General features: G+C 34.4%; 1 protein-coding gene across 4 annotated transcripts in view; it reads left to right on the top strand.

Moving 5' to 3' along the window:
- Nucleotides 1-713: 713 nt before the first annotated feature.
- Nucleotides 714-23,105, top strand: part of rictorb (RPTOR independent companion of MTOR, complex 2b) — a 40,836-nt gene continuing 18,444 nt past the window's right edge. For 3 of the 4 annotated variants that reach the window (XM_051092462.1, XM_051092461.1, XM_051092464.1), the window contains exons 1-29: nt 714-791; nt 918-965; nt 4,984-5,081; nt 7,238-7,302; nt 8,777-8,908; nt 9,435-9,498; nt 10,559-10,685; nt 10,775-10,944; nt 11,858-11,925; nt 12,033-12,100; nt 12,406-12,488; nt 13,403-13,490; nt 13,603-13,693; nt 13,820-13,886; nt 14,075-14,155; nt 14,238-14,338; nt 14,453-14,618; nt 14,700-14,801; nt 16,324-16,370; nt 16,465-16,600; nt 18,031-18,230; nt 18,309-18,435; nt 18,562-18,726; nt 19,038-19,114; nt 19,998-20,076; nt 21,017-21,126; nt 21,231-21,318; nt 21,393-21,485; nt 21,762-21,868. In XM_051092462.1, coding sequence (XP_050948419.1) covers nt 728-791; nt 918-965; nt 4,984-5,081; nt 7,238-7,302; nt 8,777-8,908; nt 9,435-9,498; nt 10,559-10,685; nt 10,775-10,944; nt 11,858-11,925; nt 12,033-12,100; nt 12,406-12,488; nt 13,403-13,490; nt 13,603-13,693; nt 13,820-13,886; nt 14,075-14,155; nt 14,238-14,338; nt 14,453-14,618; nt 14,700-14,801; nt 16,324-16,370; nt 16,465-16,600; nt 18,031-18,230; nt 18,309-18,435; nt 18,562-18,726; nt 19,038-19,114; nt 19,998-20,076; nt 21,017-21,126; nt 21,231-21,318; nt 21,393-21,485; nt 21,762-21,868 — 2,912 coding nt within the window. In that variant the 5' untranslated portion in view covers nt 714-727. Of the gene's footprint in view, nt 792-917; nt 966-4,983; nt 5,082-7,011; nt 7,303-8,776; nt 8,909-9,434; nt 9,499-10,558; nt 10,686-10,774; nt 10,945-11,857; nt 11,926-12,032; nt 12,101-12,405; nt 12,489-13,402; nt 13,491-13,602; nt 13,694-13,819; nt 13,887-14,074; nt 14,156-14,237; nt 14,339-14,452; nt 14,619-14,699; nt 14,802-16,323; nt 16,371-16,464; nt 16,601-18,030; nt 18,231-18,308; nt 18,436-18,561; nt 18,727-19,037; nt 19,115-19,997; nt 20,077-21,016; nt 21,127-21,230; nt 21,319-21,392; nt 21,486-21,761; nt 21,869-23,105 lie in introns of all 4 variants that reach the window. The other variant, XM_051092463.1, reaches the window with a different exon arrangement.

Raw genomic sequence — 23,105 nt, 5'->3', positions numbered from 1 at the left:
TTTATTTATTTATTTATTTCGTCCTCACTGACTATTATGTATTTATTTGATTTTTGGCTTCACTGGTTATTTATTTAATTTGATTATATGTTTGCAATTATATGAAAGTGCATATATTCATATTCATATGTACAATACCAAAAACAAGAATAATTTGGAAAGAGTGAAACTTCACCTACATTTTGTATGTACATATTTGTACATGTGATGTGAACATCCAAAGTGCATATTTTAAATTTAGTAAATATATTTATGTGTGCATATAGTACATCTGTTTAGACAGATAGGCTACTGTATACTGTATAAATACAAAAGTGAAACTATTTATACTGTTTATTTAGATTATTTTTTATTAATTCATTCACAAATGCTCCACCAATGTCAACAGTGTCCTTGGGTAGATTGATGCACACCTAAACTGTACAGCTAAACCTAAGGGGACATTTACACAGAACGCGTTTTTGCTTTGAAAAACACGAGAAAAACGTCAAATGAGGAGACCATATCCATATATTTATCTCATTTATATTGCTTGGCAATTTTAATTAATTTTACGCTTTGGTATTATAATTGATTGTGTATAAAAATGAAATGAACGAATTAATTAAATAATTTATTACTTCGCAGTTTTATTTATGATCAGTCAGACAGCCATGCAGAAGTACAGACACAACAGTCTGCTCAAGCCCAATTCTCGCGATATTTCTCGAGGTTTCCGGTGTTGTGAATGTGTCTGGTAAAGATGGCGGTCAGCATCCGAGGCCGTCCTATCCGAAGTATACGGATGCGAGGTGAGATTAATCTTACTCTGATCGACCGATTAACAGATACGTGTGGATAATATGATGCAGTCTTCATCAGCTACACATGCCCCGAGCGTCCCTTTCTCAATGTCTTATTTTGTCTTACATATACAGGTCGGAATGACAGTGGGGAGGAAAATGTACCGCTCGATCTCACAAGAGGTAAGTCAGATGAACCTAGTGAACTCCCTACCTAGACAGCATTTCTGGGCATTTCAATGTCAGCCTCGCGGGTACCAAACCCACCTACGATGCCCCAAAATGCTTGCTCCACTAGATATTGAGACACAGCCTTAGTACAAGTCAACATGCATCATGCATGCATATACACTATATGCTCTTTTATATAAGCATTCAGTACTTAAATACAGAAGAAAACAGAGGGTGTTAGAGATGCTTTTTATAATTATATAATGGTCAAATGATATATGTAACTTTTATTCATGTCAAGCCTTGCAGGACTGTAGGGTCCAAAGGGTGCAGAGACCAAAACAACAATCTGCTGCAGCAAGAAACCATGCAGCTTTATTCTTTTTTTAAATAATATGTCAGCCAATGTCCAACTGAATGTAGTAATTCTTCTTTTTACCAACAAGACTTTCCATTTGTTCACATATCTAGCAATGTGAAAAACCTCCGAAGCATTTATTATTTTTAATTAGTGTTAATTTTAATTTTCACTTTACATTATTTTGAAAAAAAAGTATCTGTTAATGTTGCATTTTATATTTTGTAATGCAGTTACAAAAGCAATATTAACAGATGAATAAATACTGCAACTAAATGCAGTTAATGCATAAACTTAACGTGTTTGTTAAAAACATGGTTAAGGGTTTTACATGCATATTATTTATTGATTAGTTTTGTTTCAAATTGTAATGGATGTGTTTATATGCATTGTTAAGAGTATTACTAAAACACCAAAATATGTTAAATATATTTGTAATTTAGTGTCTTTGTTGGGGAAAAGTATCTTATTAGTCATTGCAGGGTCATGATTGTGTGCTTGTTTTTGCTGATAGGTTAACCTTGAGGCTGTTTATCCCCATATGACCTCTATGTGGACGGCCTTTTTTGGATGCTTCCAGTGCTAAACTGGAATCTATCATTTTGTAACTTGGGTCAGAAAAGGTTTTCTTGATATCCTGAGGTTGAATAGTATTAATCTTTTTGTATTCATAAATTCCTGTTGACATACAAAAGTCAATTTTTTAAATTGTGTGTTTTTTTTTGTTTTGTTTTTTTTCCTAAAGAATCTTTTATGCTCTTTAACACTGTATTTATGGTGGACAAAATACAGCAAAACAGTAATATTGTGAAATATTATTACAATTTAAGCACTTTTTCTATTTTAATATACTTTTAAAAAGCTGAATTTTGATTTACGGTAGCCAGTTCTCCAGTCTTCAGTGTCACAGTTTAAAAAAAGAAGAAGAAAAAAAAAACAAACATCTTATTGACCCCAAACCTTTGAATAGCAGACTACCTGTATTTAGACAAACCTGAGCTTTACTCTTTTTGGTTCTAGTATGAAAGGCAACAGGGTGTCTATAGAATATGTGCGGATTTTGTTTTGTTTTGGTACAGGTGATTGAACATGTATCCTGTGTGACTGCTGGGCAAAATAAGTCATAAAGAGTGCAGTATTTGTTGTGTCTTTGAGTGTTTGTATTTTATGTAAGCTGATTTTATACAATATGAAACACTAATGTCTGTTTTATTATACGACTTTTCTAATATGGGAGTACATCAACTGCTAGAGCAAACACCACTTTCCTACTTGTTTAGTTTTATTTTATTTTAATATTTTATTCTATTCTATTTTATTTTTTATATTTGAGAATGAAATATCTGAATTCTTACAGACTTGCCAAGTGCCAAGTTTCTTTTTAGATATCCTTTTGTCAAATTTAACAGTAACCTTTTACAATAAGGTTCTGTTAGTTAATGTATTAACTACCACACATGAACAATTAACAATACATTTATTACAGTATTTATTAAAGGAGGAGTTCACTTCCAGAACAACAATTTACAGATAATGTACTCACCCCGTTGTCATTCAAGACGTTCATGTCTTTTTTCAGTCGTAAAGAAATTCTGATATGGTGCTCAGAGTTTGAACTTCCAAAATGCAGGTTAAATGTGGCTTCAAACGATCCCAAATGCGGTTGTAAACGATCCCAGCTGAGGAAGAAGGGTCTTATCTATCGAAATCGGTTATTTTCATAAAAATAATACAATTTATATACTTTTTAATGTCAAACACTCATCTTGTCTTGCTCTTCCTGACCTCTGGTTTTTGTTCCAGTTCATGACAGTTAGGGTATGTAAAACTCCCATCTCATGTTCTCCCTCAACTTCGCTGTTTTATCTTTTTTGTTAAGGGTGTTTGATCTTCTTTGCATGTTCACTTTGCAAAGACTGCGTCTGTACTTCTGCAGCGATGTAGGATGATTTTGAAATTATTTTTGAAGTTGAGAGAGAAAATACGATCAAGTTTTTCGACATACCCTAACTGTCTTTAGCCAGAATACACAGAGTTCAGGGAGAGCAAGACAAGACGAGCGTTTGAGAAAGTATTTAAATTGTATTTTTTAATGAAAATAACCAATCGTTTCACTAGATAAGACCCTTCTTCCTCAGCTGGGATCGTTTGAAGCCGCATTTAAACTGCATTTTGGAAGTTCAAAATTTGGGGAACCATATCAGTCCATTATATGAAGAAAAATCCTGAAATGTTTTCCTCAAAAAACACAATTTCTTTACTAAAGAAAGACATGAACATCTTGGATGACAAGGGGGTGAGTATCTGATTATCTGTAAATTGTTCTGGAGGTGGACTTCTCATTTAATCTTTGTTAATGTTAGTTAATGAAAATACAGTCATCCATTTTTCATGTTCACAGTGCATTAACTAATGTTAACAAGCACAACTTTTGATTTCAATGAAGCATTAGTAAATGTTGAAATTAACATGAACTAACATTAATAAATGCTGCAGAGGTATTGTTCATTCTTAGATCATTTTAACTATAGTAGTAATGAACCTTATTATAAAGTGTTACCAATTTAACAAAAATTACTATATTACATTACTGGTATTTGATATGAGATAGATAGTTTGTCTGTAGTTTAGGTTCTGTCTGCACTGTGAAAAATAAAAAGTTGAAAAAACGAGAAAAAAAAACAACAATAAGGCAACTTGATGAGTGAAGACTTTTGCGTTCTCTCAACAATAGTTTTTTAGTTCTTCTCAGTGAAGATTGATGGAAAAATAGTATGTGTAAAAAGTCACCACATTATCAATTTTATGTTTATTTAGGAATGACAAACAATTAATTTCTAGAAACCTTAATGGATAACTTGGTCTAATATGTAGACAACATTGTCTTTTTTGTAAAATATCATATAAGTGGTTGAACATGCTCTAGGCCTCAAAACTAGACACACAAACATCAAAGTGGCAGTGGCAATCAACAGTTGTTAAACAGATGAGCTCTTAGCACAACAAATACCTAAGAATAATGACAAAAGAGCAATAAAGTCTAAATGAAGTCAGCAAACAGCAAAACAATAATCCTATAACGGTAACTGCATAATTTATTCATGCTGCAATGCATGCTGGGAACCACAAAGCCTTAACATTTCAAAAATATGACGTTCTTTGTTCAGACAACTGTGTGTTGACTAGTTGGGACAACATTTGGGGTAATTTGATTGGTCTGACAGGGGTGTTTATGTAGTTTCAGGAAAATAGTATTTGACACTTAAAAGGTTTCATAAACTGGAAAATATGCAGGTTGTATTTTTTTATAGTGTGTTTTTCCATAAATTTAGTGTGAGTTGTGTTGATGATTCACTGGCGTTTATCACTGGTTCTTGATGCGTGCTAAGACGTCCTTACCAAACTGAGCACAGGGTATTGTTTATGAGAATTTGTTAAGTGAGATGATGTCAGGAAGTCCCACTAAGTAAAACACTTTGCTTTTGTGTGCTTACTAATTTTAATGATCTGTTTGTGATTTCATCCCATAAAGCACTTTTATGCTTCTTGTGGTTGTAGCTAGCGCACCAATAATGGAAATGGTGCGGTTACTTATATCACGCCGTTATAGACAGAACATAATGTCTCTGTGTTCCCATCGCTCTTCAACTCTTCAATCATCTTTTCTTCCAGACCCCACCGAGAACATGCGAGAGATCCTCCAAAATGTGGCCAAACAGCAGGGGGTCTCGAATATGCGCAAACTTGGCCACCTGAACAACTTCATCAAGGTTTGTTATCTTGAGAGTGAATGATTGGATCAGTGTTGTTAGCTGTATAAATCCCAACTTGTCAGAACATTTTCTTGTGCTGATATTGTAGGAAAGCCCTGAAGACATACATATGACTAGTTTTTAGGTTGTCTGAGTGGTTTGTGCACTTTAAATAACGGATGAGGGATTTGTCATCATTGACTGAACCTTGTATTATTCCAAACATGTAAGAGAGTTCTGTGGAACACAAAAGAACATATTATAAAGAATGTTGGTGACTAAACTATTTGGCTTCGCATTGACTTGGCAAAACATGGAAACCGAAGTCAATGGAAGTCAATGGAAACCGAAATTCTTTAAAATGCCTTTCTTTATTTTCCACAGAAGAAAGTCAGAAGTTTTTAAACAGTAAGATTTTTAATGTCTCCTGCTGATCAAGCCTGCATTTTTTAAAATCCAATATATAGTCAAAGCCGTAATATTGTGAACTATTTTTACTATTTAAAAAAACTGCTTTCTATTTGGATATATTTAAAAATGTAACTTATTAATTTGACATTTTCAGCATCATTACTCTAGACTTCAGTGTCACATGACCCTTCAGATTTGCTGTTCAAGAAACAGCAAATTTTTTATTATTATTTTTATCAATATGTAAAACAGTTGATTACATTTTTTTCAGGATTCTCTGATGAATAGAAAAATACAAAGATCAGCTTTTCTCTGAAATAAAAAGCTTTTGTAAGATTATACACTATACTAAAGCTTGAAGTCAGTATTTTTTTTATTGGAAAAGAAATTAATATTTTTATTTAACAAGGATCCTTTAAATTGGTCAAAAGTGATTAGAAAGACATTTATAATATTTCAAAAGATTTTTATTTCAGATAAATGCTGTTCTTCTGAACTTTCTATTCATCAAAGAAACCCGAAAAAATTCTACTCAGCTGTTTTCAAAATAGTAATAATAATACTAAATGTTTTTGAGCGGCAAATAAAAATATTAAAATGATTACTGAAGGATCATGTGACTGGAGTAACGATGCTAAAAATTCAGCTTTTAAATCACAGGAATAAATTACATTTTTAAACATATTCAAATAAAAATCAGTTATTTTAAATAGTAAAAATATTTCAAAATGTTAGCGTTTTACTGTACTTTGAATCAAATAAATGCAGGCTTGGTGAGCAGAAGAGACTAATTTAAAAACCAAAAATCTTACTGTTCAAAAACTTTTGACTGGTAGTGTACATTTTTAGAAAAACATGAGGGTGGGTAAATAACAGAATTTTCATTTTAGGTAAATCTTTTTAAATCAAAATCCCCTGAATAATTAGGTTCAGACACACAACATTTTTGTGTACAAAAACAGCTGCTAAAAACATTAAAGCTGTTTTAATATATACGTAATTAACTTCTATCCGAAGTTGGTTGTTGGAAAAAACTAGTTGAAAAACCTAAAGCATAGCAGCCGGCTCAATCTGGTACATCTGTTTGGTATTACAACACAGGAGTCCTGCATCTGAATACTTACCGGTGTTTGGTAAAATGGAGTAAACAGAGTACTTTATGGTTTCCGTCAGTCGAGGCCTGAGGGCTTTTCTGCCCTACACTTACAGGATCTGGCCTAAAATAAAAGCATCTAAGCAGACTGAAGGAATTAGCCCAAGCTCAGGTGCTCTCGAAGTACTGAAGTGCTGTATTTGGATCAGTGTAGCGTTTTAACACAAACAGGGTAAAGGCAGCAGCACAAATGTGCTTTTCCTGATCTTGCAAGACTGAAGGTGTGACGCTGAGGATTTCATTTTGTTTCTAGCTGACATGCCACAGCTGGCTCTGCTTATTTCCACTACGTGTTTGATAACATTTACTGAAAATCTGTTCCTATTCACTGTTTTAGCTGACAGCGTTGTCATTATTTCAGTACACGATCATGAGCCTTTTCAGTCTAACAGGTTTTGTCAAGTCAGCCGTGCTGCGAGTTGTTTAAATCACCTGAGGATGAGAAAAACATACCGACCAACTCTTTGAACTTGGGCGTGTTTTTGCTCTCTGTGGAATACCCTGCAGTCTTTCAGCAATACTTTGAGTATTTGAATATAAATAGAGACATAATTTTCTCTTATTGTTGCCATGTAAGATAAATAAGTGCTTGTTTATGTCTCCAACACAGCTGCTCTGCAATGTCGGGCACTCCGAGGAAAAGTTTGGCTTTACCTATGAAGAAATTATCATATGGTGAGTCATAGAGCAAACAAAGCATTACATTACAGCATTACAGTTGTAAGGATGAATCATAGGTGTTTTGATCATCTAATTTGAGTGGGGGATTTTTCAGTTTTTTTTAATTATAATTAATAAAGTATATATTAGTATAAAAAGTATATATTTTATATAACAGACTTTTTATTTTTAAAGATGCATAAAATTGATCAAAAGTGACAGTAATGACATTTTTATATTACTTTTTTTTTTTTTCTTCTTCAGATAAACGCTGTTCGTTTTTATATATATATATATATATATATATGTATATATTTATCAAAAAATACTGAAATGATGATTTCACAAAAATATAGATAAAACAGACTACCATTCAAAAAAACTTTAATTGACTAAAGATGCATAAAATTGATCAAAAGTGACAGAAACGACATTTTTATATTAATTTTTTTTTTTATATTTTATTTTTAATTTTTATATATATATATATTTATCAAAAAAGCCTGGAAAAAAAATCCATCAGTTTCCACAAAAATATATAAATAAAATAGACTACCGCTCAAAAGTTTGGGGACAGTAAGGTTTTGTAAGGTTGAATCAAAGATGTTTTGATCATCTAATTTGAGTGGGGGATTTTTCACTTATTTTATTTAAATGATAAAATTTAAATAAAGAAAGTGACAGTAGTAACATCATTTTTATATTACTTTTTTCCCCCCAAATAAACGCTATTCTTTTGTTTTGTTTTTTATATTTATCAAAAAAATCCTGAAAAAAAAAAATTCATCACAGATTTGAGAAAAAAAATAAATAAATAAAACAGGCTACCGTTCAAAAGTTTGGGGACAACTGGGGTTGGGGGGGTGAAGATGCATAAAATTGCTCAAAAGTCACAGTAACAACATTTTTATATTAGTTTTTTTTTGTTTCAAATAATCCCTATTTTTTTGTTGCTTTTTTATATTTATCAAAAAAGACATTTTATATTACAGTTTTTTTTTTATTTCAAATAAACACTATTCTTCTTTTTTCTTAATTTATCAAAAATCCTGGAGAAAAAAATCATTATAGTTTTCATAAAAATATTAAGCAGCACAACTAACTGTTTTTAACATTAGTAATAAGAAATGTTTAAGTATCAAATCAGCATTATTAAAAAAAAAAAAAGGATTTCTGAAGGATCATGTGACACTGAAGACTGGGGTAATTTCTGCTGAAAATTTGGGTTTGCATCACAGAAATAAATACAATTTTAAAATATATTTTTATTGTAATAATGTTTCAGGATATTATCATTTGTAGTACATATTTGCAAAACAAAACAAAAAAAAATTAATTTAAATGAAATGACTTTGGCATAAAAAAGCATAAAATATATATAAAACCATTTTTTCTCAGTGAATGTCCTATTTTACTCTAATGTATGTGTTATTGAGTTAAATGAGATTTAAATGCAGTCTCATGTTGTTTTTTTCTGTTTCTTTTTTAGCCTCCGGTTGGCGCTACTCAATGAGGCTAAGGAGGTGCGGGCGGCTGGTTTGCGTGCTCTCCGCTACCTCATCCGAGACAGTAATATCCTTCAGAAAGTGCTGCGGCTCCAGGTGGATTACCTGATTGCTAGGTCTGTATGACATTTTTCATAGCACTGTAGGCATTAGGCAGGCCAGTCATTTCAGCAGTTTAGTTCAAGTCTGAGCTAGGGATTGTGGGATATAAAGTAACTGTTTCCATCAGAAACAGGACTTGATGCTAATTCATGGTGAGTTGTGGATCATCTCTTGTTAGTATCTCATTCTGTGTGTGTGTATGAGAGAGAGAGAAATGTGGAAAGCTAGTCAAGTCAAGTTAAGGTCAGTTTGAAGTGGTGGTACTGTAAGGAAGTACTACTTCCTTTATATCCTGCTAAAGGTGTATTTCTTAGTCGATAGATTTGTCTCTCCCTCTCTCTGTCCTGTCTATTCAAGATCTGACCCAACAGGTCAGATCTTGAGTACTGTAGGAAAATGAGTAAAACAGGATGCATTTAGAGGTAATACTCAGCCTCCCCAGTGCAGATGTTATTATGGTTTGAGAAGCATTTAATTGTATTGACTGCTAATGTTGACTGGAACAAATTATGTTGACTAATGGGAACTTTTGACCTGTAGGTGCATTGATATCCAGCAGAGTAATGAGGTGGAACGCACACAAGCACTCAGACTGGTGAGAAAGGTGAGATGTGAAGACCTCCTGCTGATTTGTAGTGTTCATTCCAGAATAATAAAAAAAAAAAAGAACTTAATTTAAGTCTTAATTTAATCTTTATATTTCTAGATTTATTATTTTATTTTATTTTATTTTCCTGCAGTTGTCCTGCACACAATATCTGATGAATTTACTTGCAACAAAAATTCCATTTAGCAAAATATATGTATTTTGAACAAATTATTAAACTATGATTAAAGCTGGGGTCAGAATTGTTATAATTTTTTCTATTTAATTTATTTGTTATATTTTTTATTAAATTAAATTTAATTAATTTACATGGTAGAACCTCATTCTATACATGTTGCACTAAACAATAAACCATTTTAAACCATGTTCTCACAATGTACATTGGCCCGTTTTTTTACATCAGATGAAAATTGATTGATTTTTTTTTTTTTTTTTTTTTTTATATATATATATATATATATATATATATAAAATGTGTCTTAGCTGTGTGTGGACACAACCACCCTACAATGATAAAAATCCATTCATTCCTTTTTTTTTAAATCCCAAAAAACCTAAACAGTGTCAATTGTCAAGCCGTTTTGATTTTCTGAGCAGTATGATGTCATACGGCTCAGGCCCCGCCCGCTGTCCTGTATTAGCATATTTTCGCCCACAGTTGTACACTGTCCGCCATTTTCTTTGTGCGTGAGCAGCTGTATCGCCAACATCTGGTAAGCAATGCAGGTGTTGAAGAATGCAGTGGATTAGTTTTGTTTTTGATGATAATGTCACAAAAAACGGAAGAGAGGGGTGGAGTGAGCAGTGGCTCATTATCATTTAAAGAGACATGCACTGAAACAAGTCGTTGTAGACAGAGCTGTTTTTGACATGGTAAAAAGGGTGTTGTTTTACGTGACCACTGAGTAATTTTAACCAAAGTATGTTGCAGAAATTTCATTGTTGAAGACCCTAAAGAATCATACTGACTTGTGTAAAATGGACATCCGATGTCCCCTTTAATGTTCAGTGTTCTTTTTGTCATGGATGACAAGCTTTTCTTACAATGATTTTCCAGATGATCACTGTGAATGCCCTGCTCTTCCCAAGCTCAATCACAAACTCGCTCATTGCTGTGGGTAACGATGGACCGCAGGAGCGGGACCGTATGGTTCGCGCCTGCATCGCCATCATCTGTGAACTTGGTAGGTTAGCACACTGATCAGAGAACTGTAATGTATCAATCTGTGATTGTGAATGTTGACCTCATTAGTATCTATGTGTGTGTGTGCAGCACTGGAGAACCCTGAAATTGTGGCAAAGAGGGGTGGTCTCAGCACCATCCTGAAGAATGTAATCGACTGCCAGCTCAGTCGTATCAACGAGGCTCTGATGACCACAATCCTGCACCTGCTCAATCACCCACATACACGGCAATATGTTCGCTCTGATGTGGAGCTCGAGGTATAGATCCGTCTTCAACAAAGAAACCCATTAGACATTGTATTTTTTTTTTTTTTTTTTTTTTCCATAATTGTTAGGGGTTCAAGCGCGTGGTGCCTACTGTAATTGTTATAATGGCCAAACAAAAGTGATTTTTTTCTCTACAAAGTCCAGTTTTTCTGCAAAATTAAGTTATGTCCGAAACCTACTTTTTCGAACAAGTCCTAGGTTTTTCGCCCGATCGGAACCAAACTACTGCTGAAATATTCTCTGGACAGTGAGTACCAATAATTATCAAAAAAAGTTCTTCACCGAACTTGGTACACATGTGTACGAGCTCAATCTTTGGTCAAATAAAAAAAAATAGCAGAGCGTGACCACTTGGTGGTGCTATAAAGGGAAAAAACATGAAAATGGCTATACCTATGCAACCATTAGTCCGATCAACTTGAAACTTGGTATGCAGTGTCTTTGTCCAGCGTGCCACAAGTGTCTGTGAGGACATTTGTGTATCTCGAAAAGCATGGCCGCCGTTGACCTAAACATGCATGCAAAGTTTTAGGGAGATTGGACCACAGCTAGCGCTATAACTGTTAAAAAGCATCATATTTCCATGGTAAATGACCTGGATTTGCTTAAAATTCTTTTTATTTAGGTCGTTACAGGTTTGATAAATAATAGGTAATGACATTTTTCACATGTGCTTAAATGCCTTAAATCACTTGAACCCTGGTAATTGCTGCTTGCAGCTATATTTTTAATTACAATTACTATATTAAATATCACTATTTTATTTTATTATTTCTTTAGTCATGTTAGTTTGTCTTTAATTTAATCTTAAGTTTTATGTTATTATATGACGTTGATATGTTTTTTGTAACTTTGGTAAAAGCTGTTTTTCAAGGTGTTCAGTAAAGCTTTACGTTTTTTTCAGCAAATCCTGGCACCTTACACAGACTTTCACTACAGACACAATCCAGATACAGCAGAGGGTCAACTCAAGTGAGTGTGCAGCTTTAAAGTCTTTTAAAGTAGAATTTGTCATCTGTGACACAAACATGCAACTTTTATTGGCTGCATGTATGGATGTGTGGTATTTCTCTCTACAGAGAAGACAGGGAAGCTCGATTTCTGGCCAGTAAGATGTCAATTGTCGCTTCCCTTCGCTCTTGGTCAGGTAAGCATATCTCAGTCTCTTTTCACATTGTCTATTGAATATAAAGTAACGTGTAATGCTGTTTAAATTCTGTGGAAAACTGAGGCTTTCTCTGGAATCCTTGTAGGCCCAGATTTAAATCAATACTTTATTAAGGATGATTGTGTAACAGTGCATGTCTTAAGATGATGCATTTGTGTTTGCGCATGAATGTTGTAATGGATCATGCACCTTTAAATGGAATTTCCTCATGAGTGCACTTCATTGCAATAGGTGTTTATTGCTGCTAAAACTGAACCCGATGTTTTGTCCCACTCTACCTCCAGGGATCATTAATCTCTGCAAATCGGGCAACTCTGGAATCCAGTCTCTCATTGGTCTGCTGTGTATACCAAATATGGAAGTGAGGGTATGACGAAAGTTGTTTTATTATTGAATTACTACAGATTTCCAGGTGTGGCTTTGTACAGTTGAGTAATGACCTGAATAAAATATTTCACATAAAGACATTTACATGTAGTCCATAAGAGAAAATTCTAGTTGAATTTATAAAAATGACCCTGGTCAAAAGTTTACAAATGCTTGATTCTTAATACTGTGTTGTTACCTGAATGATCCACAGCTGTGTTTTTGTTTAGTGATAGTTGTTCATGAGTCATGTTCTTCAGAAAAATCCTTCATGTCCCACAAATTATTTGGTTTTCCAGCATTTTTGTGTATTTGAACCCTTTCCAACAATAACTATGATTTTGAGGTTCATATTTTCACACTGAGGACAACTGAGAGACTCATGCATCTATTACAGAAGGTTCAAAGGCTCACTGATGCTTCAGAAGGAAAAACGATGCATCGAGCTGGAGGAGTGAAAACTTTTGAACATAATGAAGATGTGTAATTTTTCCTATTTTGCTTAAATATCTTTTTTTTTTCATTTAGTAATGCCCTTCAGAAGCTACGGAAGACACTTACATGTTTCCCAGAAGACAAAATAACTTAAATTTTCCCTAAACTCTTCAAATTCCAAAAGTTTTCACCCCCCGGCTCTTAATGCATCGTGTTTCCTTCTGGAGCATCAGTGAGCATTTAAACCTTTAACTACCACTTTAACGTAATATTTACAAACAAGCTTTAGAATTTTTAGAACTAAATGCATACAGAATAATGAGATTTAATATATTTTAAATATTTTATTATCATTGGTATATATAATAAGCATAATAATAATAAATATTAATGAGATGTATATATTAACCCCAGTGATTACTGAGTCAGTGCTCAAGGCTTATTATGAGGTACTTCATCACGCTTTGTCACTCTTCTCAGCGAGGTCTGCTGGAGGTGATGTATGATATATTCAGACTTCCTGTTCCCGTGGTGACACAAGATTTTATAGAAGCTCTTCTCAGTGTGGGTGAGTGCGACCGCTGTCTGCTTTCACTGATTAACATATTCATTTCCAGACATCTACCACATCAGAAATCAACTCACAATGACAGGAACAATGTCCTTTGTCTCCTTCCCAGACCCCAGTAGGTTTCAAGACAGTTGGAGACTGTCAGACGGCTTTGTAGCCTCAGAAGCCAAAATAATTCTTCCGCATAGGGCACGGTCCAGGTAAAAGCATTTGCTGGGCTTAATTAACCTTGAAACTGAGCTAAGTAATGAAGCCTCAGCAGGTCAACCTTGCATGCATTTAGCTTCAAAGTCTTGACATGTGTTTGTGTTTTTCCATCCACCCAGACCAGATTTGATGGATAACTATCTCGCCTTGCTACTTTGTGCGTTCATCCACAGTGGACTTTTAGAGGTAATGTTTAGAGGTTTTTTAGTCACTTTTGTGTTGTTTCAAACCCGTATGACTTTTTTGCATTGCCCACAAAAGGAGATATGTTCATGCTGCTCTTTTCCAGTCTGTCAAGCTTATAAAAGGACAAAATATCCTGAAAGTAGTATGTGATTTTATCGCAAGAAAGCTGTAACATTGTTTATTTTTAGGGCCTGGTTGAAGTGATCACTAGCAGTGATGATAGTGTTTCAGTACGTGCAACCATCCTCCTAGGAGAACTCCTGCATATGGTATTATACTCAAATTACTGCATCAGAACATACAGATGAATCTTGTACTATGTATGACCTTAAATGATCTTTTTATTTTCAGGCCAACACCATTCTTCCTCACTCCCATAGTCACCACCTGCACTGCCTGCCCACTCTTATGAACATGGCTGCTTCTTTTGACATTCCTCAGGAGAAAAGACTGTGAGTTGCTGTCTTCTTGTCCTACCTAGCCGGCAACACAAATAGCACAGTGTCAAAGCTACATGTTTATTATTTCTGTCATTTGATGGAGCTGTGTTTGGTTGTTTTTCGTAGACGGGCAAGTGCTGCGGTCAATTACTTGAAGCGATTCCATGAGAAGAAGAAACGAGGCCCCAAACCCTATAGTCTTTACTTGGACCACATTATTCGCAAATCTCTGGCTGCTTATTACTGTCGGGACCAGCACCTAAGGCCCCAGAGGGACATTTTTGTCATTAAGGTATGTGCTGGTGACTGGAGGAAAGCATTTCTTGGATATTTCAGCTTGAATGTGATCTGATTTTTTTGTTGTGTTCGTTAGGACACTGAGGATGCCCTGATGATGAACCTCAGAGACAGTCAGATTCTTAATCATAAACAGAATTTGGAATGGAACTGGGTTCTGATCAGTACCATACTCAAGGTATGAGATTTTGGATTAAATTGCTGTGTTGTTGTGTCAGTGGAATGGGCGGATATCCACAATTTAAGTGTACAAGTGTACACTGATATTAAAAAATTTGAGGTTGGTAACAGGGTTGGGGCCATTCATGAATTGAATTGAGAATGAATGGTAAATTCCAATTCACTTCCTGGAATGGAATTGGAATTGGAATTGCATGCAGCTAACAGGAAATGGAATTGGAATTGAATTGGAATGTCAGGAAACAGCACTGAAATCAAATAAATTCCACTAAATTCCACTTGAGATATTTAGGCCTGAAAGATGCAATCTTAGCGATGACAATTTTCAGGAAATGATGATAATTCGATGCAATAAAAAGTGAATGAAATACATGAATGAACATGACTTTTTTTTTGTGAGTTAAGACATATATTATGTGGTAATCATATATTGAATATAGTATAGTACATCCAGAAACTTATCACCACTGTCATTCAATTATTAATTCATAATGTACAGTTCTCATTTTTATTTACTTGCATTTGATCAACTCTATTTCATACATTACTTGGTATTTGTAAAGCATCATAAATAAAGTTCAAATCTAAGTCTCTAAATGCAATCACAAATAAATGCTCAGAAACAGCAATAAACGGAATTCAGTGAAATTTCCCTGAATTAAATTCCACTTCCTGTAATTCCAATTCAATTCCAACTCTGTTTCCTGTAATTGTTGTTGGATTCCAATTCCAATTCCATTTCCTTCTTTGAATTGGAATTGTTGAGTTCATTCCTGAATTGACCCCAACCCTGGTTGGTAAGTTTTCTTTGTTTTTTCGTTTTTGAAAGAAGTCTCTTATGCTCACCAAGGCTGCATTTATTTGATGAAAAATACAGTAAAATACAGTTTAATTCTATTTTAAAATGTCATTTTTTCCTGTGATAATGGCTGAATTTTCAGCAGCCATTACTTCAGTCTTCAGTGTCACATGATTCTTCAGAAATCATTCTAATATGCTGTTTAGGTGCTCAAGAAACATTTCCTATTATCAATGTTGAAAACATTTGCAAAAAATTGCTTACTGTTTGTGTGGAAAACATGATTTGAAATTAATCTGAAATATTTGTAACAATGTACAAGTCTTTATTATCATTTAATGTATCCTCACTGAAAAATGATCACATGACCCTTTAGAAATCATTCTAATATGCTGATTTATTACTTTTATTATCAATGTTGGAAGCAGTTGTTCTGCGTATTTGAATGATCTCTGAAAGATCATGTAATACTGAAGACTGGAGTAATGATACTGAAAATTTAGCTTTGCATCAGAAATAAATTCTATTTTAAAATACATTCACATAGGAAACATAGTTATTTTATTGAAATGAATATTTTCTTTTATGTTAGCATGACAATAAAGCACCAATCACATTTTCTTCAAATCTAATTTTCTAAAAAATTAGATTGCTAAATTTTCTAAAAATCTAGTTGCATTATGCAGTGTATCTCTAATTAGTTTTATTAATTTTGTTTCAGTGGCCAAATGCAAGCCTTCGAAACAACAAAGAGGAACAGATGCATAAGTAAGCATATGACTTCAGTTTCCTATTCTTAGAAATCTTCTTAATAATTTTTGTCACCTGTTCATTGCTGTAAATCCTACACTTTCTTTTTCAGGTTTGTGCGAAGGCTGCTTTTCTTCTACAAGCCTAGCAGCAAGCTGTACGCTAGCCTGGAGCTGGACCACGGCAAGGCCAGGCAATTAACGGTCGTGGGCTGTCAGTTCATCGAGTTCCTGCTGGAATCAGATGAGGTGAGAAGAAAAGATATGAGAGAATTGAGCCTATTATTTATCACCCATTATTTACTTACTGTCATGTTTAGAGCCTTACACGGAATGTCACGGAATTTGTCAAAGTTTAAATGAATTAATCGAAAGTAGGTCATTACACTTAAATCAAACCGCAATATGGACAAATATCTGTAAATATTACGCTGCAAAAATACCATTTAAATGTGAATCTGCATGATCTGTGTGTCTCTGTTTTAATGAATGGAGCAGACAAGCAGTTTTGTTTACTACACACACACTGTGGTGATTTCAGCGTCTGTCGTCTCACTAAATGAGGACATAAATACATGAACAATATCTGCTGAGAGTCACTTCAGGAGTATTTGACCGTTCCATTTTAGGAAAACTATCGTTATATCATATTCACACAGAAATGTTTTGACGTCAAAATAAAAGTCCGGTTTAACCGAAAACATTGTGCCAGATATATATTACTACTGTTACTACTACTACTAGTAAAATGAAACAAACGTTATTTTTTAGAGTATAATCACACAGCATTTCTTCCATATTTTAATTTTAATAGTAAATTCCCCTTTGTTTGACAGAAAAAAGTTATTAAAAGATAAATGAAATTAATGTTTGATAACCAGAACATTTTAAATACACAACACAGAATTTCTGAGGGTAAAAAAAAAACTTTCATAAGGCTGTTTTAAGAATAAACTTGCAAAAATTTAGTGTGCATTCGAATAATTAGACATGCTAAAACACAGAATTTGAGAACAATAAAACATATGGTGTGAAAAAATAAAACATAGGGCCCTAAACATGTCATTTTTGTTAAACCTTTATTAACTTTATTATGATTTTAATTAATTAGACATGCTCTTTGATTAATCAAATTTAATTTAACCATTAAAAAGGAGTTGAGAACAATTAAAATGGGAAAAAACAGAATCCAGAAAAATCAAAATGGAAAAAACGGATTTCATAGGGCCCTACATGTGGCTCCAAACCAATATCCTCCTTCCTTCCAATTTCTCCATTTGTGTCCTTGAACCATAAAACCAGTCTAAAATCGCACGGATATATTTGTAGCAATAGCCAAAAATACATTGTATGGGTCAAAATTATCGATTTTTCTTTTATGCCAAAAATCATTAGGATATTAAATAAAGATCATGTTCCATGAAGATATTTTGTAAATTTCCAATCGTAAATGAATCAAAAATATGCATCGCTAAGAACGTCATTTGGACAACTTTAAAGGCGATTTTCTCAATATTTTGAGCTTTTTGCACCCTCAGATTCCAGATTTTCAAATTGTTGTATCTCAGCCAAATATTGTCCTATGCTAACAAACCATTTATCACTGGAAGCTTATTTATTCAGCTTTCAGATGATAGATGACAGAATTTTTAATTTTGAGCTTTTTCCTGTCTTTACAGGATGGACAGGCGTATCTTGAGGACCTGGTGAAGGACATTGTGCAGTGGCTGTCCTCATCCTCTGGTCTAAAACCAGACCGTAGTTTGCAGAGCAACGGCCTCCTCACCACTCTCAGCCAGCACTACTTCCTCTTCCTTGGCACTCTCTCGGCCCACCCGCAGGGTGTGAAGATGCTTGAGAAGTGCAGCGTCTTCCAATGGTTAGTCTAGGACGATATAGAGATACACAATATATTGGTATCTTCCAATATTAGCTTTTCATCTCATTGTTTCGACAGCCTGCTGAACCTGTGCTCCCTGAAGAACCAGGACCATCTTCTGAAGCTAATCGTTTCCACACTGGACTACAGCCGGGATGGCTTAGCACGAGTCATCCTCTCGAAGATCCTCACTGCTGCCACTGATGTAAGAAACAGACGTAATGCCCTTTAGCCTTTTAAATGTGTTTAGTTTAATGCCTTAGTACTGGTAAAAGCAATCTCTTATGCTTACAGATCTCTAATGTAATTCTCGAATGTTATTCTGGCACAGAATTGCAGGCTGTACGCCACCAAGCATCTGCGGGTGCTACTTCGAGCTAATGTGGAGTTCTTCAGCAACTGGGGTATTGAACTGCTGGTTACTCAGCTACACGACCGCAACAAGGCCGTCTCGGTGGAGGCTTTGGACATACTGGATGAGGCCTGTGAAGACAAGGTGAAGTCAATTAAGACATGAGGGCAAAAGAGGATGTTATTGACACTGAGAAGCTTAACTTGGCAGAATGTCGTGTTATTTTTAACTGAACCTGGTGCAAGTAAATAAAACGTGTTGATATTGGAGGTAATTTTGAATTTAATTGAATGCGCTATGCCACAATGGCTGTGTTCCAAGAATCTGTCAGCATGATCTATAAACAGCCAGCATTTAGGGCGAAATCCTTCCCAGAGTATTAATGTTTGACAGTTACCTTGCTGCTTGTGAAAACATGTCTAATTACATGTCTGCTTTCTTTATGATCATCTTAGGCAAACCTGCATGCTCTGATTCAGATGAAACCAGCACTAACTCACCTGGGAGACAAGGGTGTGCTGTTGCTGCTACGGTAATGTTCAGATATTCCCTATATAGCTGCTCCATATAACTCAGAGGTTTAAAAGTGCACTGTATATTTCTCCCATATAAATGCAATATTTTTGTCAATGGGTTGAAGGTCCAAAGTGCAGTTTCAGTGCAGATTCATTGGGCTCTACACGATCCCAGCCGAGGAGTAATGGTCTTATTTAGTGAAACAATCAGTCATTTTCTGAAAAAAATAAAAACGTATATACTTTTTAACCAAAAATACTCATCTTGCACTAGCTCTCTGATGCACATACATGTCTTCACACATTACATAATCACATTGGACCTAGAAGAGTCACGCGTTGTTAGTTCTTCGTCTGTGTACTTTGATTCAAAAAGGAACGGTAGGGTGATAAACCATCTCATTTTCTCCTCCAACTTCAAAATCGTCCAACATTGTTGTTTAGCCTTTTTTTGTAACAGGCGTTTGACTTGAACAGGCATTCACTTTGTAAACACTGGGTCGGTACTTCCACCTCATCGCGTACATGATTACGTAATGTGGGAGGTCGAGCTAGTGCAAGATGAGCATTTGTGGTTAAAAAGTATAGACATTTGTATTTTTTTTAGAAAATGACCAATCGTTTCGCTAGATAAGACCCCTGTTCCTCAGCTGGGATTGTGTAGAACTGTTGGAAGCCACATTGAAACTGCAATTTGGACCTATATGGATCCACTATATGGAGAAAATCCTAGAATGTTTTCCTCAAAAACCTTAATTTCTTTTCAACTGAAGAAAGAAAAACATAAATATGTTTTCTACAAATTGATTTCTGTTAATTGATTTACAGTAATGTTGAAAAGAATCTGTTTTGCATAAGAAACGTCTCCCTTTTTTCTGATAATGTGGCATCTATTTCCAGGTTTTTGTCCATTCCAAAGGGTTTCTCCTATCTGAATGAAAGGGGATACGTCACTAAACAACTGGAAAAGTGGCAGAAGGTAATGTGTCTTTACTGTTATTCTGCACTGTTAAAAGTATTTTGATTGTTGTATATACATTTATAAAACATATTCTTTTGTTTGTTTTTATTATTTGTCTAAAGTACCTGAATTAGGATAAAGTAGGGCTGGGCGATATGGCACAAATTTAAAAACTCAATTATTTTTTTTTTTTTTTTTTTTTTTTTAAGAGAACGACTGATTCTCAATTTTGTTTTTTATTAATAATTTACTAAAAAAATTATTTAAAATTCTATTCCAAGTGCAAACTTGTCTTATTATAGGTTCAGAAATAATATGAGGAAAATGCTATAAAAAATCTCAAAAGTCGAGGTAATTCAAAATGACTGAAGGTAAAACACCAGTACACCATTATTAACCTTAAATGTTCTGTAAAAACAATGAACAGCAGCTTTTAGCCTGTCACCATGATGCAAACATGAAATAACAGACATGCAGTAGTAGTTCTTCACAGATTTATTATTGGATTGCGCTGCTTTTTCGTTGTTTTTTCTATGTAAACATGGACACGTTTAACTGTTGCATTCACGTCTCTTGCATGAAACGGCGCTCTAAAAATGTGGGAAAATTAAAAGAAGTTCACTCCCATCTTCTTGCATTATTTCCTATTTGACTGCCCGCGTCGCATCTTTGTCAACACAGAAGCGCATACTGTGTGAATGGCGCCTAGCGATATGAGCGCGTCACATGTGAGTGATTAATCACGTGCGATGACATGCGGTTGGATTTACTGTTATCATTGGCATATTGTCTAATTGTAACATTTGTTGATATTTCTATTCACAATCGCAATTTCTCGATTTCTGACAAATAAAACCGTGCAAAACATTAAATTCGAATTAATCGATAAAATCTGAAAAAGTATGCAAACTCAGGCTTACTGTACCCATTCTGTTCAATCATCTTTGTTCTCCTGTAGGAATATAATATCAAGTATGTGGACCTCATCGAGGAACAACTAAATGAAGCGCTCACTACTTACCGTAAACCAGTGGATGGGGATAACTACGTGCGACGGAGCAATCAAAGGTTTTCCTTGAGAACTTTCCGTTTTTAATGCATCAGAAGCCTGTATTATGATTTGGAAGGAAGTCATCCAGATCTTTTTCAGCATCTAAAATCTTTTCCTACAGGTTACAAAGACCAAATGTTTTTCTTCCTGTGCATTTGTATGGCCAGCTTGTACATGATAAGACAGGCTGTCATTTGCTGGAGGCTCAGGTATGTGTCTTAAAATATTTTATGGCAGACGCTGATGCATTTCTTCATATAATGGATCTTTCTCTTTCTAACAGAATGTAGTTTCAGACCTGAGCTACACAGTGCGCTGCCCAGTGCTGGACAAATGGGATGGCATCAAACAACTTAAAGCTGCTCTTTGGGCCCTGGTGAGCTGCTGTGTGTTTGTGTGTGGGGGGTGGTTTATGGTCTACGAAGACACAAATGTGTGTAATGACATAGGTGTTACAAGGGAAGCATGGTTTATGAGGACACTTCCTGCGTCCTCCACTTCCACCTCAACTTCCTGTTTTTAGAATTTGCCTTGTGAGGACGTGTTTAAGACACGTTTATTTTTTTTCCATTATAGTCTTTGTGGTAATAATTATCAGTAGCATTAGTAATATTTTTTTAAAGCATAAACTCTTTACTCTGCTTTGTTCAAGGGAAACATTGGCACGTCTAACTGGGGACTGAACCTGCTACAGGAAGAGAATATAATTCCAGATATCGTCTCTCTTGCCCATGACTGTGAGGTTCTGTCTATTAGGGGGTATGTGCTCTTGATTACAGTATCAACCTGGCTGCATGTGGCCAATAATGGCAAAATTTAGATATGGCATTTAAGTCAAATGCACAAATTAGGAGGGTAGTGCATTTGTTCTGACACAGTGGCTTCCAAAAAGCACAAAATCATTCATTTTGTGACTAGCTAATTGCTTGATAATAAAAAAAACAGTAAAGAAAAGATCTCTGAAGTTATTATGTAGGGCCCTATGATTTTTGTGATGCGGAAAACACAGACAGAATCGCAGAATCCAGTCATACAAATGGAATTTACAGTATAATGCAGAATGTCACAGAATTTGACAAATTTTGGGTGAATAAATCAAAAGTAGGTCCGTACACTTGAATCAGAATGGCCTATGGACTAGTGTCTGTGCATATTAAGCTGCAAAAATACTATTTAAATACAAATCCTGTATGTTCTGCTTGTCTCAGTGAGAATTAACTGCTCTGAGAATCACTTTATGAGCATTTTACTGTTTCTTTTGAGAAAAACTATGGTCATATCAAATACAAACAGAAACTTTAAGGTCTTCACAGCAACCCGTCAAAATAAAAGTTTGGTTTAACTTGAAGAAATTGTGACAAAAGAATATTACTTAATGTAATGATAGTACTACTAATAATAAAGTTATTATTAACTTTATTTTCTAAGCAGTATTTACCAGAATTTATTTATCAGGAAAATGTATTTCTTGAAAAATAAATAGATAAATTAATAATAGATTAATTTTATTCATTTATTAGTTTAAATTTTTATAAAAATCAACTAATTAGAGATGCTTTTGATTAAAAATGTAATGAAATTGTTAAAATGGAATCGATTTGGTAATTTGGTAAACTAAATTTGAGGGAAAAAATGAATAAATCAAATAAAATGTACGTATAGGGCCTTAAAATTGCATTTTTGTTAAACTTCTGTAAGTTTCATGATTTTCAATTATTTAGAAATGCTTTTTGATTAATGTTTTTTAATTTAACCAACAGAGTCTAGAAAAATTACAACGGGAAATAAACGGAAACCAGAAAAATTAAAAATATAAAAAATATTCACAGGGCACTAGTTATAATACGAACATATAAAATAGGCAATGATTTTTCTTTCTTTTTAGAAAATGTATGATTCTAGTTATCACACATAAAATGACAAAAATAAGACGTTTGCATTGCCACACTCACTGGTTGCACAACTGGGTGACTAGACATGAGGTGACCAAAAGTTA

This window comes from Labeo rohita, chromosome 21 (genome assembly GCF_022985175.1).
Source record: "Labeo rohita strain BAU-BD-2019 chromosome 21, IGBB_LRoh.1.0, whole genome shotgun sequence".
NCBI classification, from domain to species: Eukaryota; Metazoa; Chordata; class Actinopteri; order Cypriniformes; family Cyprinidae; genus Labeo; species Labeo rohita.
This window is presented reverse-complemented; position numbering and strand designations above follow the sequence as displayed.